Genomic DNA, 16,748 nt, shown 5'->3' on the forward strand with positions numbered 1-16,748 from the left:
GCACAAGCGATGATGAGTTGACGAACAACAGCAATTCAAACAAGAGGTATACCAACTATTTATCAAGGTACCTCTGGACTGAAGCTCTACCATTCATCAAGTCAGCCACCTTGCCTAATTTACATTGCATGGTCTGTCATCATCCATGTCACTAATAAAGGTATTGAATAATATAGGCTCTGGTGCTAACCCCTGTGGTACTATATTAATTATCAGCCAGCAGTTGACTGTCAAGATATTGATCACCATCATTTGAGACCAACAGTTCAGCCAAGTTTTCATATCACTCAGCAGCCTGTTCATCAAGCCTAGACTTCCTTAGCTTCCAAACAGGAATGCTACAGGAAACGGTGACAAAAGTCTTACTAAATCACGGCATATTACATCCACTGCTCCTCCTTCATTTGTATAATCACTCCTTTCCATATAGAAGGCAATCACGGTAGTCTATCATGAGTTGAACTTCAGAAATCCATTTGACTGCTCCCAATTACCTTCTTGACCTTCATGTGCTTGGAAATGGACTGCAAGAAGATGTGCAATTCATGGGGTACACAGACCTCAAAAGGATGTGTCCAATGATCCTACCACGGGCTGAGGTGAAGCTGATCAACCTACCAGTCCCTCAGTCTTCCTTCTATCATTTTTAAAAGAAGGAAATAAAGTAGCCTTTTCCCAGTCAACGGAAACATCTCCTGATCAGCATGAATTTTCACAGAGAACCACAGCCTCACAACCACATTGGCACGCTTTTATCACTCCAGGAATTTCATCTGGACTTGTGGATCTGAATGCATCCAGTTGCTCTAAGAAGTCCACAGTCTGTTGCTCCCCTATGAGCTGCCCATCTCCCTTTCAAACCAAGTCAGGAAATGCTGCTTTGGGAGCAAGTTTTGCTTGCAAAGACCAAGGTAAAAAAAGCATTGAGCACTTCAGCCTTTTCTGCATTGTCTATAACTAGTTGATTCCCCCTCATCTATCAATGGACTTCTCTGCATTTCTGCCAAGCTCTCTTGAACAACTTGTTTACCTTTAGAACCTCTTCTTGTGAGCTTATACTTTTCCTGTTAGTCTTCACACCTGACAGGCTTTGGCCTTCCAGATTGTTTGCTAAGTATGATCATGGTAATTTTATATTTGCCTTTTGTTACCTGTTCTTCCTTCCACCTCATCTAGGTGTAGTACAGTGAATACGTTCTTTCCACTGCTTGTAACAGGCCATGGGGCTTTATATTACACCAAAAGTAGAAAGCATCAGCGATTTGCCACAATTTGTTTGGACCTCATATATTTTAGCTGTAACAGCACATAGCCAAAGTACCAACTGTTGTCTTATTTGTTTTTTAGCTTCAGCTTAGTGATGTATAATTTTGCAGTATTACACTAAAGAAACCATACAATACGTGGTAAAGACCTACAAAAATGAAGGGGTCACTGTGGAACTAAACCTGGGGATCTGTAAGAAAGCAAACGTAGCAACAGACCCTTTTGGAAACCTATCAAAATAACACCAAACACATCCAAGACTGAGAAGGAAGAAACTGGAATTATATCAACACTTCCTTCTCAGTGAAGGACCTAGGATGTTGACTCTCTCTGATAATTTACTATGAAGAAATACAAGGTAGACATAGAGCATTTGTGTATATCAGTTAGCAGCAATTAGCATTAATTGGATAATTTGGACTAAAAGTATTAGTGGTCAGGGCTCTGAGTTCAGAGACGTATGCTAATTTATCTGTCCAGCCAATGACCATCCTTCTCCGAAATTCTCTGTAATCTCTTCTCCACATGCAAGACTGCAGCTGCCTGTGTTCCAGATCTGCTCTGACACAGTGAAGCTGTGTAATCTGATACTATAATCAGACTTCTGTGAAAACAGCTAAGTTGTGAGTGAGAAGCACCTGGGGCCTCCACGCATTGGCTCGAGCTGGACTTAAAGTCAGGCTCCTGCTGTTGGTCCTTGCCCCAGCTATGTCCTAGGTGTGGTGTCTCTGGCCACACACCTTGCCAACCTAGCCTACTTGATTTCCCGGCTTGATCGCGGACTCACCTTCTCACTGCGGACTTGGCTGTCAGTCACTAGACTGTTGACTGAAATTGGTTACTGCTACCAAACCTGCTATGATCTTCTCATTTGGATTGAGAAGATCCATTTGGATTGAGAATCTCATGGGGGATTGCAACCCTTGTTTGAAAGGCCTCTGCCAGTCTTGCTGTCACCTTTGGCTTCTGTCTGACTTTGTTTTATGGAGCAGCCTGTTCCTGCTGCTCCCTGACAGCTAATACTGTAGTTGGGTTGATAATATCTCATTATTTCTATTTTGATTAGACCTAAGGCTTTGATTAGACTGTTAATTACTTCTTAGTGCCACATATAAGATGTGTTTCTTTAGCCCACATATATTGCACCAGATCCACTGCAGTGTATGCGTCCTTTTTGTATGTTATTTCACTCAGAAGGTCCCTGCATCATGAAGTGGGCCTTCTGATGAAACTCTCAGTCTTCCTAAGCAATCAGACAGTTCCCTCCTGAGCTGGTAGTAAATTTACTGCAAAACTCACCAATCTCCGAGTACCTTTCTGGACTTCAGTGTACAGAGATTTAAATAAGCTGAATCATCCCACAGTCATGGTAGCCTAAGCTATACAAGTGACCAAATTTGTCTTCTCTATCCTTTCTAAATACACTGCACTCATCCAAAACCATGCTCCAATTATGCACACTGTCACAGACTGTCTTCATGGCTGTGATCTGGCCTGGAATGGCTGTTCTTTCTGTTTTTCCTGTTTGATGCCCATTCTCTGTGCAAATGCTTGCACACATATTTGAGAAAAGAATGCCTACAAAACATTCTGATCTCCATCAATCTGTTCAATTCTTCCTTGGCTGTATAGGGAATATAGACTCATGTATTCACTATATGAATTAACAGCAAGGTGTAGTAGCTGTAAGGTCAGATAAGCCTTGGCAACCTTTTCTGCAGCATCTCAGATTTGAGTTCTAGGAAAGCAGCAACCTTCCTGGGATGATACATTGTTATGAAATTTGGCAGCATGGAGGAAGAAAACTTCAACCATGAGTACTCATTGTTTCCTGTTTAATAGTGCTGGTTCTAATCTGAAGACTGGAGATGCTCAGCCCAGGCTCTTTGCCCTCAATGGAACTTTATTTTCCCTTCATCCCTTCCAGAGGTCTGAACCTGCTCTTAGAGGAACAGCTGCAGATGGAAATGGAGATGTCCCCACTGCTGGGACTGTGCATCTTCTTGATGCTTCTGTCTTCTTTTGGTCACACTAAACTTCTCAGCCTTGAAGGGTTTGGCTCCTGTTTCTGCAGAGTCTCTGCAAAGATCCCGTCAATCTCTTGTTCATTAACCCTGATGCAATAAAGCTCCTGCACCTGGCACTGCAGTGTGACAGTGTGCTCCCCCCCCATAACTCTGCTCAGGCGATAATCACTGGTATCGGTCATGACAGATGCGCATCTAGTTGTGATGGTTGCAGCTGGTTCAGAGTGCATCAGTGGAGACACATAACAGCACAATATCCAGGGCTAATTTATGGCAATGCACCCACATAACCACAGTGCTGGTCTATGTTCAACTCAAGCGAAATTTGGAAGCTGCAGTTGGTATGCAAATATGACTAAGAGTCACTCACCTTATAAATAGTGAGCAGCCCAAGAGCCCTTTGAGCTATCCTGCGTGGTAGCGGGCTGCACATCAGGATCTTCCCTTGAGTTTGGGGACACCCCTCAAGGTTTACTCCTCAAGGTCAAGAGATTCCTTGCCCCTACAGATTCTCAGTAGGTGATTAATAAGTGTGCTGAAACTTTGAAACCCTTAGCTAAGTGATATAAAGGACTGGTTGTGCACATATGAGCCTTTAGACATAAACCATTGACCAAGTCTGAGCTAAGTCTGGATCCAGCCGCACCTAGACTCCTCTCTGAGAAGGAGTTTAGAAGGCAAGGGGGTCCATTCTGAACCTCATGACTCAATAGGAGTGTCTCCCTGACAGTTTTGTCTGGCACTGTCCTCTATGCAGTAAATGATCCAATGTACCTTGCCATCGAATCTCATTAAACCATTGTCTCATTTACTATAAAATTTTATTAACTAACTGTTTTATATCAATAAATATATTGTTTCTTCTCTCTTATGAGTGAAGTGCGTCACTCCATCTGCAACACACAGGAAGTCTACCAGAGCACACACCCAACTCTTGAGGTCATTGCCATTCATAGCGCAGTGTCAGGTAGAAACCTCGAGAACTCCCAGCTACCTCAGACCGGGGTTGCAGCATCCACTCTTGAGGCTTCAATTTGGATTACAGAAGTAATGATTGCACCATTCAGGGCCTGAGAACAGCTCCTGTGTTGTGTTGTCAACATTTAAGCATTCTTTTCTACTATGAGCAGCACTTTCGAGCCTTCTGTATGTGCACTGAATGCCAACTGCTGCATTAACTGCCCTGTTACTGTGTGCAGACCCAGTCTGCAATGCTCCTTGTCACTTGAGGGTGCCTAGATGACATCTCAATAGGAAGCTGGACATGACTCTGTTCTCCTCTCTGCCAGGTCCCCTGCTCAGCAGATAAGCTCTGGCACAGTCCCTGAGATCCTAGCCATGATTTACTTAGCCTGTAAACAGTGGATTCACTGCATGCTGTTGCTTCCTTCACTGCTGTCCAGAAGAGAACGTCAACAGAAACACAGAAGTGGTCTGATCAATTACAAATGGAACTCTATTCTGTGACAGTCATGAACGAAAATATTTTAGCAGTTAAACATGAGAAACTACACTGTAGTCCGCCAAAAATCTTAGTCAGCAAAAGTATAGAGCATTCAGTCATGAGACAAAAATGCTCTTGACCAGGAACCAGTTAGGTGAAAGAATCTTCAAAATCCCTCAAGTATTAACTCTATATGCAGCCAAAGCTGTATTTCTGTGTTTCTAATTCATATCTCAGAAGATATAATTAAAAAACATGAGTTCAAAGCAACTAATAAACACAAATCTACATTTTCTAAAAGTCACATTTCTTCACTTCTATGTGCCACAAATCCCAAATCATAGCGTGAGTGTGCAAACATGGCTTAAAACTTATCTTTTCACAGGTTTCATTTTCCTATTCTGTTATGTTTCCCCATCCTTGGGGTCTGTGTCAGGGGCCACTGGAAGGTTTAGCTTCAATTTGTTATACACAGATGCCAGGAAATGCTTTGACACCTGTTTTCAGAGGCTACATGTTATGTTGGACTAGGTGGAGATTCAGAGAACCTTCTAACACTCTCTGCTTCACTCAGAGTGAAATTTACTCTCTCTTTGAGTAAATTTCAGTCATCGAGGACAATCTAGGACTTTGGACTAGAGTTACAGCACTTGTGAAATCTCAGTATGGACAGTGACTTGGTGATCTTTGATAATTCTGGATCTCACAATATTTTTTAAAGTGTGTTTGAAAATACTGCTGAAACATACTTGCTTGGAAGGTCAATATGAAAAAAAACTAAAATATTTTGCCCTTACTAACTCCTTTAGCTATCTAGAATCTGACAAAATAATATAAAATATTTTGGAAAATAACTGAGGAACAAAACCAAAACAAAAATATTGGCTATTTGGCTTAGACATACTGCTCCCAAAACACACCCCAGGAGTCTCCTATTGCCCAAATGATACAGTGGAGTCCACAGTCAGCAACCAGCTGCATGTGTATGTGAGGCTGTATGACCTAAGAGGTCTACTGTGAACGCTTGTTAAAGGTTTGTGTTATTTAATACCTCCCACAGCACAGTTTACAGAGCTTTTCAGGGTGGATGTGAATGATACACAATATCTCTATTGCCAGGAAATGGAATAAGGCAAATGTAATCACATCCCATTCACACTTTTAATGCAACCCAAGGAGCTAAAGTTCCCCCTTCTACCCCAAAAAAATCCAAACCCCTGTACCTGTCAGCATGACATCTACCACCACATTTTCAGTTGTTGGATTTCTGAAGGATATGATGACAGAAGAACGCTGACCAATGCATGCACTTATGCTGGTTGGTTCCATCAGCTGAGGAGGAAGACCAGTCCCAAAAAGGTAAAATATCCACTCTTTAAGCTGTAGATGAAACATGCCATTATTTATTATTTGATGAGTCAGATCTGTACATTTTAAGGCATTTTTGCCTACTTCTTTCTTCTAGTGTTCTATGCCTCTTTTCTGTTCTAAGTGAACTGCTGTTTAATGCTTGCTTTCTTTCTTTCTTCTTCCCTCAAGCTGTTATGTTACTCTAAGTATTGCTGTCTGGAAATCAATAGTTCCAGTCTGGGAGATGTTCACATCTCCTCTTTGCGTTTAACTTCTGTGCTACTCTGAGCACAGAGTATTTAACTTCCGTGTAGCTACTCAGAGCTCCCAGTGTAGCGAATGGAAAGATGTAGGTGGTTGCAAGGGGGCAATTAAAAACATGTCTGTTTGTTAGACCCTGAAGGCAAATGAAGTGAGAAGTTCAATACAGACTAAAAGCTGAGGCTTATTACAAACTGCTAAAAGTGACCCTTTGATTTGTTTTGTTTATTATCACTCAAAAAGTATGCATCACAAAAAGAATAGAAAATAATAATCAAAACACTATTTTCATTATCTGAAACACTGCATTTACTTCTGCATAGCTTGTCTGAAAAAAATAAGGAAAATCTGTAATAGACAGGGTTCAAAAATCCAACAACAAATCTGAAAATACAGCAAAAAGTGACCAATATATTGAGACTTCTCAGCATAAACAGGGATAAATAAAATGGCACATTGTATGTCTTCGAAAAATAGCTTTGGACAGCAAAATTGCATGCCTTTATTATCATTTCATGGAGAAACATTCAACCCAACATGAAAAAAGACATTTTAATCTTACTGAAGGAATTTTTTTTTGTAAAACTCATCCAAGGCTACAAGATTTTAATTAAAAAAAAAAAAAAAGAGGAAGAACTGTTTATGTACTGATGTAGAGACTACCCAACACTAAATGTCAGAATATAAAAATAGTGCCTATGTTTTCTTTAGAATTTAGATGGTGATTTATATCATCTGGTTTCCAGGAACTTCTGCTTTACTCAGACTAATAAGAATTAAAAACTAACTCCCTTTAAAATTGCATTGTATTTTGTTATTGTTGACTTAAACATGACCTATAGCCTGTCTGTGGTTACGGATTCAAGAGCAAGAAGCTAGCACCACTCACTATTTAGTTTCTGACAGGAAGGCGAATGCTGCTGCCACACAGACATTGAAGCAAGGCAGGACTGACTCTTAGTGAAGCCCCTTTGCTGGTCACAGTCAACAAGAAACTGTCCGGTGGTTGCCAAGCCAGCATGCCACAGCATTTGTGTTCCTGACTCATGTTCTTCCTTACCACATGGGCCTCAAAAAGTTAAATGTAGGCTGAGCACTCTTTGCAGGCTTCTTCTGAAGGACTGGAAAGACCATGTTTTCAGAAAGTTGGATGTGTCAAGCTATTAGTGTTCTACACTGGCTTGTTACTGCTACTTTGTGCTTGCTTACAAAACACAGTAACAACAACTTTTGTTTTTTGCAAAACTCTTAATACAGAACTTATGAGGCAATATTAGTCTAACAATGCTTTCCAGGCCCACTGCATATTTCTGTGAACCACCTTGTTCACAGCAAGTAATTTTACACTGAGGTACATTGCAGGGGTGGGAGGAGTGCACATACTCATATCTCGTGCAAGTGAGCTGTAAAGATCAAGTCTGAGCTTTATTGCTGAAGGCTCAGGCTCATGGCTTACAAACTTTAAAGGCTGGCTTCCACTGATTTTTCGTTGCTAACAAACAAAGCCATTTTGAACCCCACTGCTTCAAGTGCTGAGTACCTTTAAAACAACACACTGAAACTCTGTCAAACTGAGTAGGTAAAGAAGGTGCCCAACAAAATTAGTGGTCAGTCTGGAAAATAAAACAAGATAACCAAAAAATTATACAGATTATAGGACAGGCCTGCCTTGCGTGACCTGCAGTTACTGTTCCTGACTGACCCACTTTGGAATGGAGCGCAAGATCATGAACGCTCAGTGCAAGAAATCAAGAGGTGAAAAGACTAAAAAATAAAGAATCCTAAGGCAAATAATACAAGATAGGATTTAATACTGGGCTCAGTTTCTCTCTAATATTACTTACTACTACTAAATGCTGTACATTACACCTAGACGCTAGCAATGTGGTAAAAGAATAGGTTAATACAGATAAGCTAGAACTCTGGGTCTGGGTTATGTTCAAGTTGACCTCTCAGTTGTGCTGTCCCAACAAACTATTTCAGATTTTCACAATGATTAGAGCTAAACTCAGATTTACTTTGTGAAGAGCTCTTTGCAGCTTCAAACTAGAAACAAATGAAGCCGGTAATAGCACAGAGCAGCTTCTCTCAGTTCAACAAAGAAGCACAATCAGAAATAGTTAAAGCTTATCCTGTAAGCACCGTCATTAACCGATTTTAGATTAGTCAGCTACTCAGCTATCAGATGGCTTCAGTGTCCAGTCAGATATATTTAATAAGAGAAATGAAGGGAGGGAAATCAGCTCGGGGTGGGTGGGTTACATTAAAAGTTATTTGAGGCATCCACCACCGATACAAAACATTCTTCAAGTCTTCATTAAAAAGGCAGTTATATCTGGGCAAATATTCACTGTCAGCCATCAGTATAACAATTAGCAAACCAAAATATTGTAGGATTAATTTAGTAAGGACTGTAGTAGTGAAAATGAATGAAAATCTACAAAATTCAAAAGATCCAGGCATAAAAAGAGCACTAAGAAATTGCAAAGGTTATACCAATATATTGAAACTATTAAAGGGGTCTGGACAAAGCAACTGGAAGGACAGAATACTGACTAACATTCATGGCAGTTAAAAATTTGGAGATTTGCCATTACTTGAAAAGAGATGCACTGCATGACAATATTCAGGTGGCAGAGCTTAATTTGTTTCTGAAAGGTTTAAATGAAATGTTGTATTGTTTTATTGCTTCTGTATTTGGTGAAGAACTTCTTCTTTCTTTTTTAAAATATAGATAAGATTATTGTGTACCATTAGGATCCAGACAAGATAAGGACATTCTGTCCTCTTGAACTGTACTTGGGTGCATACTATTCATACGAGAACTGCTGTCTCCTTGTTTTTATCCTTAATAAATATTTAAGAAGAGAGATCCTGAAAATTAATGCTGTGCTAACACCACCTACAAATAACCTGTCTGTTCAACATACTTTATCAGGAAAAAAATTGCCACATCACTTCCTTCACTATTTGTTTTCTTCATATAAAAGAATATTTGCTTTTGCGGTATTACTTAAAACACTGCTGAAAACTCCTGCTAGCACTTAACTGGAGTAATTCACAGGTCAGCAGTCTATTAGGAAAGAAATGTCAACAATTCTAAGAAGCTCAAACTTCAAACCATTTTCAAACACACTGAAAGGAACAATTCACTTTTTCAAGTCCGTGACCTTCCAAAACTCAGCTCAGATTAAAAAATGAAACAATTTAATTTTGTTCAGGGTTGGGAAAAACGTCAAGAAATTTAATTTCAGAGGTGACCATGCTAAGAAGTGCCAGTCTTCTGGTGTTAAAAACAGCAGAACTAACTATCAAGAAAGGTAAAATTATTCATTACTTACTCTAGCTCCTAAGTCATCATGCCATATTTTAATACCATAAATAGAATAATTTCTGTGTAAAACTAAGGTTAAAAAAAATTATAATTTTTGAGTATTTTTGCATTTGCTCTTTCATTATGCATCCAGCCATTAAATTTCAACTTGACCTACAGACTGAAACCCTTACTTACACGCCTATTAAAAATATTATCTAATCTGAATTCCAAGTGTTGTGGGCAGCCAACATAGTATCATACCTGTGAACATTTGAAGGTTATTGATGCCTCGTGATTGCCTCTTCCAAGGGCAGACGGACAGAATTGCACGGGTACTTCAGTGGTGGAATGAGGATCGACAATCAGCTGTACAAATACAAGTAAGAAGCAAAGAAAAGAGAGGGGGAAAAATCAATTTTTTTTGAGTCTGTTTCTGTTTTGTGCTTTGTATAGACAGTGTTGATGTTTATGTGATTAATGTGTTCCACCAGATGCATTCTCTCCTCTCAGCAAGCATAGGCTGCTAGGGCAGCAACTGTATTGGAGTAAACAGTCCTAGTGGCAGTCACTGCATGTTCACACCCCAGAAGCTACAGAGCTCGTGTCACAGACTGCTCCAACGACACGGGCAGCGGTTCTCACAAATACCATTCAAACATGGCTTTCATGTCTGATCGTATTGATGACACTACAAGGTTATCACATTGACCTCTGAAGTCACAAACTGGCTTGTAAGGGAAATACATGGCAGGTTTTAATAAACTAGTGCTTTCACTCTCTTCCGCTTACCTTTATCTAAACTAACATTGTAAATGACTTTGCTAGTTTTCTCTTCATCTGAAGAATACACTACTTGGGTCTCAATTTCACAGGGAAAAGCAAAGTAGCTAACTACAATGGGGTCATAAATGCTTTTAAGAACTAGATCAGCAGTGAAAGAATAGAATAATGAATAATAAAAATGCCAATGCATTGAGAGAATGATCAGCTAGAATCATTGAAAACACTATTACCGTGTCTATTTTTTTAATTAAAAAAAAGTACTAGGCTTTTAATATCATACATGCTTAAAAAATGTGTGCACGTAAGAAGATATAAAAAGATAATTGATTGGAATTATGGACACTCAAACTGTATTTTATAAAATACTCAAGCTGTATTTTATAAAATGAATATAATTTACAACTAATAAAGTTCAGAACAACACCCTACAACAGCTGGCACTGATAAGCCCTTTTATAAAGTAAGCGTCAGCCCTAAAAGAACAGGCTGCTAACAGACAGTGAACGGGAGTTACTAAAACATTCATTTTTGTTTACTACTTTTAATGGTTGCAAGATGCCTGACTGCACCAGCAAGCCCTGCAACCTCTTCCCACATCGGGGTCTTGACTGCCTGTGCTCTGACATAGGGCTTGGCTCGGGCTGAGGAAGGCTCGAGCTAAGGGCACAGCAGGGCAGCGACCTCCACCAGTAGCCCTGTCCCACCACACCCAGAGACAGCGAGTAGAGCCATGATGGGGACAGGGATGGGGACCCATTGTGGCACCAGAATCACTGGCCATGGCCACAGCTCTGAGCAAAACCGAGAGCCCCAGAGGATGAAGCAGAGACAGAGGTGTCCATTCTTAGCAGAGGCATCTGATAAGGCTTATTTCGCTTTTCCTCACTGCCCCATGGCTTTCCCTGCCATCTCAGAGCTGTACCCAGACAGAGGCCACGGGAATCCTGGTACTGCCAATCATCTTCTGGGTATGTCTCCGGGGTACCGGCAGAATTACAGACTGGGATGCTGGTGTACTCTTAACTACAGATATTCCTACTGACTGGGAGCTAGACTGAGCAGAACAGAAGACGGGGCTCAGATGTGGTCAACTAACACACAAAACTTGAAAAGTTCTTTTTCTCTTTGGGGAAACAAATTTTTTAAAAAATTATTTGTCTGAATATTGCTGTAACAGTATATTGGTTTGAAGACATTAACTGTCTTGTCTCTTGGGGGAGGGCAAATTGTATTTTTCCAAATTTTAGAAATTTAGTTTTAGAGTTTCCACTGCACGACAAAAGCATGGAAGGGTAAGCAGGCAGGCCTCCTGCACAGAGCATGCGGCTCGCTGCACTAGGGCTTCTTCCCCTCAGCTGTCACGGCACCTGCACCTCCCACCCAGGGAGCACGGCACTGCTGTCGCCCACACTTCACCATCTGTTATGTCCCGTAGGTAGGTGGTGACTTGACAGCACATTTGCCCCCCAGCAGTCAACAGCCACCGTCCCACTCTTATCACCTTTGCAAGGCTTCTGTGTTACCCAGAACAACAGACTTGAGGGAGAGTCACCTCCCACAGACCACCTCCATCCCCATCTGTCCCACTGGCCAGAGTTCATTTAGCTGTGCATCATTTAAAAGGAGCCTGAACAACTCATTTCTCAGTGAGTTCCTGGGCATGCTCAGCATCCAGAGACCTTTTTTTTGAGATGTAAAATTTTTACTTTCATTTGCAGTTTATTTCCTACCTACCAGTCCAAACCAGCCAGCCCTATTTATCAAATGTAGACTTACAAATGGAGAAAGAACCTTAGTGATTACCCCCTCCCAAATACTTTTCAAGGAAACGAAAAAGCAAGGAAAAGACAGCTTGTGACAGCATAAGAATACATGATTATATTAAAACTGCAATTTTAAAATTTTCAGTAATTTCACAGAGACATCCACATTATTTGGAATAATAACTCTCCCATAAAGATGAAAACAGACTGGAAATCCATTTTCTATAAGCATTACTTCACACATTATCATTACACAGATAATGCACTGCCACAATAAATCTGAATAATCAACACAGAGTTATGATAATGCAGAAGACTGCCTGCTCTGAAAGCAGAAAAGATTTTTATTTTTTACATTATGGATCTGTTTAAAAAAATTAATTTTATATTGCACAGTATGAAGTTCTACTGTATCCAGAAAGTAATTTGTTTTGAAATAAAGAGCTGGGGGGAAAAAAAAAAGTTCTTTCTACTGAAAACAAAATAATAAATTGTTTTAAAAACCTGAATGGAGAAATCACGCTAACAACATGTTTAAAGAATGTTATACTTTGCCACAATCATTCAACAAAATATGTTGAAGTTAACCCATCCTCTGCCTTTCATTTTTTCTACATAAACAAGTGTCTTCCAAGATACTCATGTGAAAGGGAACTGGTATCATTGATCTTCAGAAGATCTCAGATATAAATGTTCAAATACAAAACGAGCCAGCAGTGTGCCCTGGCTGCCAAGAAGGCCAGTGGCATTCTGGGGTGCATTAAGAAGAGGGTGGCCAGCAGGCCGAGGGAGGTTCTCCTCCCCCTCTGCTCTGCCTTAGCGAGGCCCCATCTGGAGTGCTTTGTCCAGTTCTGGGCTCCCCAGTTCAAGAAAGATGAGGAGCTACTGGAGACAGTCCAGCGGAGGGCTACAAGGATGATGAGGGGACTGGAGCATCTCCCCTATGAGGAAAGGCTGAGGGAGCTCGGCTTGTTTAGCCTGAATAAGAGAAGGCTGAGAGGGGACCTTACAAATGCTTATAAATATCTCAAGGGTGGGTGTCAAGAGGATGGGGCCAGACTCTTTTCAGTAGTGCCCAGCGACAGGACAAGGGGTAACGGGCACAAACTGAAGCAGAGGAAGTTCCAGCTGAACATGAGGAAGAACTTCTTCCCTCTGAGGGTGACAGAGCACTGGAACAGGCTGCCCAGGGATGTTGTGGAGTCTCCTTCTCTGGAGATATTCAAGACCTGCCTGGACAAGGTCGTGTGCAGCCTGCTGTAGGTGACCCTGCTTTGGCAGGAGGGTTGGACTAGATGACCCACAGAGGTCCCTTCCAACCCCTACCATTCTGTGATTCTGTGTGATTCTGTGAAATTGAGCCTGAAGAAGACTGAGCAAATCCACATGCATTATTCCTGTTATGAATCCAACAAACGAAGGAAATTTTTCATTAATGCTAAAAGTTTAATCTCTACTCCATACAAAACAATACTCTTAGTCACTAACAAACTAATAAAGCTTGCACACAGAGACTTCAAGACTGCATTCCTCTCTGCTAGTACTTCTTTATTAAGTAATGTTTCCTCAATAAAAGTTGTGTTTCATATCTGATCAGGATGGAAGACAGCTTCATGAGAAAGCTTTAGGCTATTTATAAGCCAGAAGAATAGCAAGCTGAAGACTTACAGTGAAACAGGTTTATTTTTGGCCATATAGATGTTCCCATTTGTAGGAGTTTTTTGTACATAAGTTACATTATAAATATATGTGTGTAGAAGTATAATACACATACAAGTGAAATCTGCCCATGTATTTATACAGAGGGAACGAAGTAAGTTGGGAAACATAGCCTTACTGATGATTGAGAACTTTCATTCGTTAAATGCTGGGCATAAATCCTCTACCAGAGATAAAGATAGCTGTGGTTAGGAAAGAAACACAAAACTTAGCATCCCAGTGGCTGTTCCCACAGAAACTCATAATGTCCAATAATAAAAAAAACAAGCTAGGAATTTTGCAGCAAGCTTACAGGAGTTCATGTCTGTTCCATCTTTCAGAGAATTCAACATCTTTAGACATGCTGCCAAGTTAACACATACAGTGTAAGGTTTACAAGAAGGAAAACAAAAACTAGGCATAGCTCATTAAAAAAAAAAAAAGGAGATATGAAAATCTAAATCACATTAAAGGAAATCCTTGAAAACATATCAAATTCTTGAAAGAAAATCAAGATGTTATGTTGCATTTGAAGCTATTTTAGGCTAAAATTGCAAAGCTGATAACAAGATACATATACTTTTCTCATTTTCATCAGTTTATAAAGAAGTTAATGGAGCTGCTTCTAATTTACATGAAGCTGGCAAGACATTTAAAGCCTTCGAATTTCACTTAGACTTCATTAAGCATCCAGAAGTCCAGGAATACTTGAGCAGCATTCAACTGGAACTCAGGAAAGCCTGTTACTCATGATGTCAGTATTTGAAGTTGAATCAGATATATAGAAAATAATGCCTTGTGGTATTTCAGTAATGCCTTCTGTTGCAAACTGAAACTGGAAAGGCAGACACACACAGGGAAGTATGATAAACACGATATTCAAATTTTTTAAATTCTGAAATATTAGTCAAAATTTTGGTTGACATTTTAGGCAACTAATTTCTAGGAAAGATAAAATTTTCTCTGGTATCTCTGTTGAATCTGATTTATCTAATATAACTCAATGACTGATGAAATCCATTTGAGATATTTTCTGACTGACAGCCCAGTATTTTCAACAGTTCTACATCTTAGACGACATAAAATCAAATATGGATAATTATATGAAATACTAAAAATACTGATTTAGAATATGCACTATTCTAATTCTCTTTAAAACTTTACCTATGTTAATTGGACAATGCCATCTTTGATTTATTGTTCTAATGATCCGCTCTTTATTGGTGTATTTCACCTGAGGATCCCTCAAATTAGCTTCACTTCAGAATTTTTCTGCTGACAAAAAAGAATTATTTGCTTTAAAGAGAGCAGAAACTGAAATAACTAAGATGGGAAACTTCTTCCACACATCACAAAGACATTGAAACAGGCATTAATACAAACTAATACCTGAAACACAAGTTACAGTTTGTAAGAACAAGCAGTAATCTTCCAGAAGTTGGACACAGTGCTGTATGGAGGGACTAAACTTAGGATGCAACATACTCAGGAGAAGCAGCAGGTGTTTAATCACTCACACACACCCCCACCTTTGTCATTAAACCTGTGAAGGAAATCGCATTACCTCTCCAAACATGGGTCTACAATGGAAGAAACAAGTTCAAAATGGGACCGACACATGAAATAAATACTAGGTAGTTGCTTACAGCAAATTCACCAAAGCTGTTCTTTAACTGCAAGAATTACTGTAATTTGCAAAGAACATTTCACAATTCAACGCATAAATGATATTTAGGACTGAGTATTCTATTAAGAAAAGAAAAAAAGAAAAGAGAAAATTACTGCAGTTAGTGTTGAATGTATCTTTTCCTAAGCAATCTAATGTAGTTATTTGTGATATGTGAATCTCTGGTAACAAATTAGGAAAGCTGAAAGGAGATTTTTTTTTTTTTTTTTTTTTTTTTTAATTTCCTAGACAAGCTAACATGCAATCTGCAAGAGCCAAAAGTCACTATAATTAAATCTAACCCACTTCTGTGCCAATGACCTAAACATAATGTGTATAATGTTCCTAGATGATTAATATAGTTTGCATCCATTATGTTTCTTAGTTCCTATTCAAATACCAATTGATGAAATGATTAGTAATATCACTGGCTGAGTTTTAATGTAATGTATGAAGACGTGCTATTACGCATGATATAAAAGACAGACTAAAATAAACATGTCACATTTTACACTTTTAATTTAGTGTAATACCACGTGTGCAAAATACAGGGCAGTTCAGTAAATGAGTATGATCCCCTTTAGTTGTTATCTTTAGAGACCTTTTTAAGAGCATTTGGTCTTGTTGTAGCCATATTTGAGGCTGAAAGCTGTTTAGTTTCTGAAAGCCAAAAATGCACATACTATGGCTTTATGACATTCCTTGATTCTCGCCATACAATCCATTTTCTACCTTCTCAGCTTTATTTTCGGACTGTATGAGAATATTCCTCTCCTCTCCCTCTGACCTTTATACCAATTTGCACAAATAAATCAACTCTGGTGTATGTCTTCCCATGTCTAGAAAAGGTGCAACTGTCATTTCTTTCCATCCGCAACAGGTTTCTTCATTTTCCTTTTTCACGTTAAAGATTTTATATTCACATCCTAATAAGAAGTCCCCCTAACCCCTTGCAACACAGTTTCCATGCATCTGTCCTTCCTTTTCTCATCTCCCCATCATACAAAGGACACATATTTAATAGCATTAATTGTTAATAACATCCAAAGGATTCTTTACAGGACCTGCACTATTAATCAGTAATCAATGGTCAATAATTAATATTCTTCAGGGTTGTGACCATCTAGAACTCTAGTCAATCTCAAAGAGGATACGAAAGCCGAGCCCATCTATA

General features: G+C 39.5%; 1 protein-coding gene across 1 annotated transcript in view; it reads right to left on the reverse strand.

Annotated features, from left to right (window-relative positions):
- Nucleotides 1-16,748, reverse strand: part of CFAP47 (cilia and flagella associated protein 47) — a 359,445-nt gene that overhangs the window by 80,239 nt on the left and 262,458 nt on the right. The window contains exons 55-56 of the mRNA XM_075430383.1: nucleotides 9,926-10,030; nucleotides 5,961-6,117 (exon numbers count right to left, since the gene is read on the reverse strand). Of these exons, the coding sequence (XP_075286498.1) occupies nucleotides 5,961-6,117; nucleotides 9,926-10,030 (262 nt within the window). The remainder of the gene's footprint in view (nucleotides 1-5,960; nucleotides 6,118-9,925; nucleotides 10,031-16,748) is intronic.

The sequence above is a fragment of the Opisthocomus hoazin genome, chromosome 1 (assembly GCF_030867145.1).
Source record: "Opisthocomus hoazin isolate bOpiHoa1 chromosome 1, bOpiHoa1.hap1, whole genome shotgun sequence".
Classification (NCBI taxonomy): Eukaryota; Metazoa; Chordata; class Aves; order Opisthocomiformes; family Opisthocomidae; genus Opisthocomus; species Opisthocomus hoazin.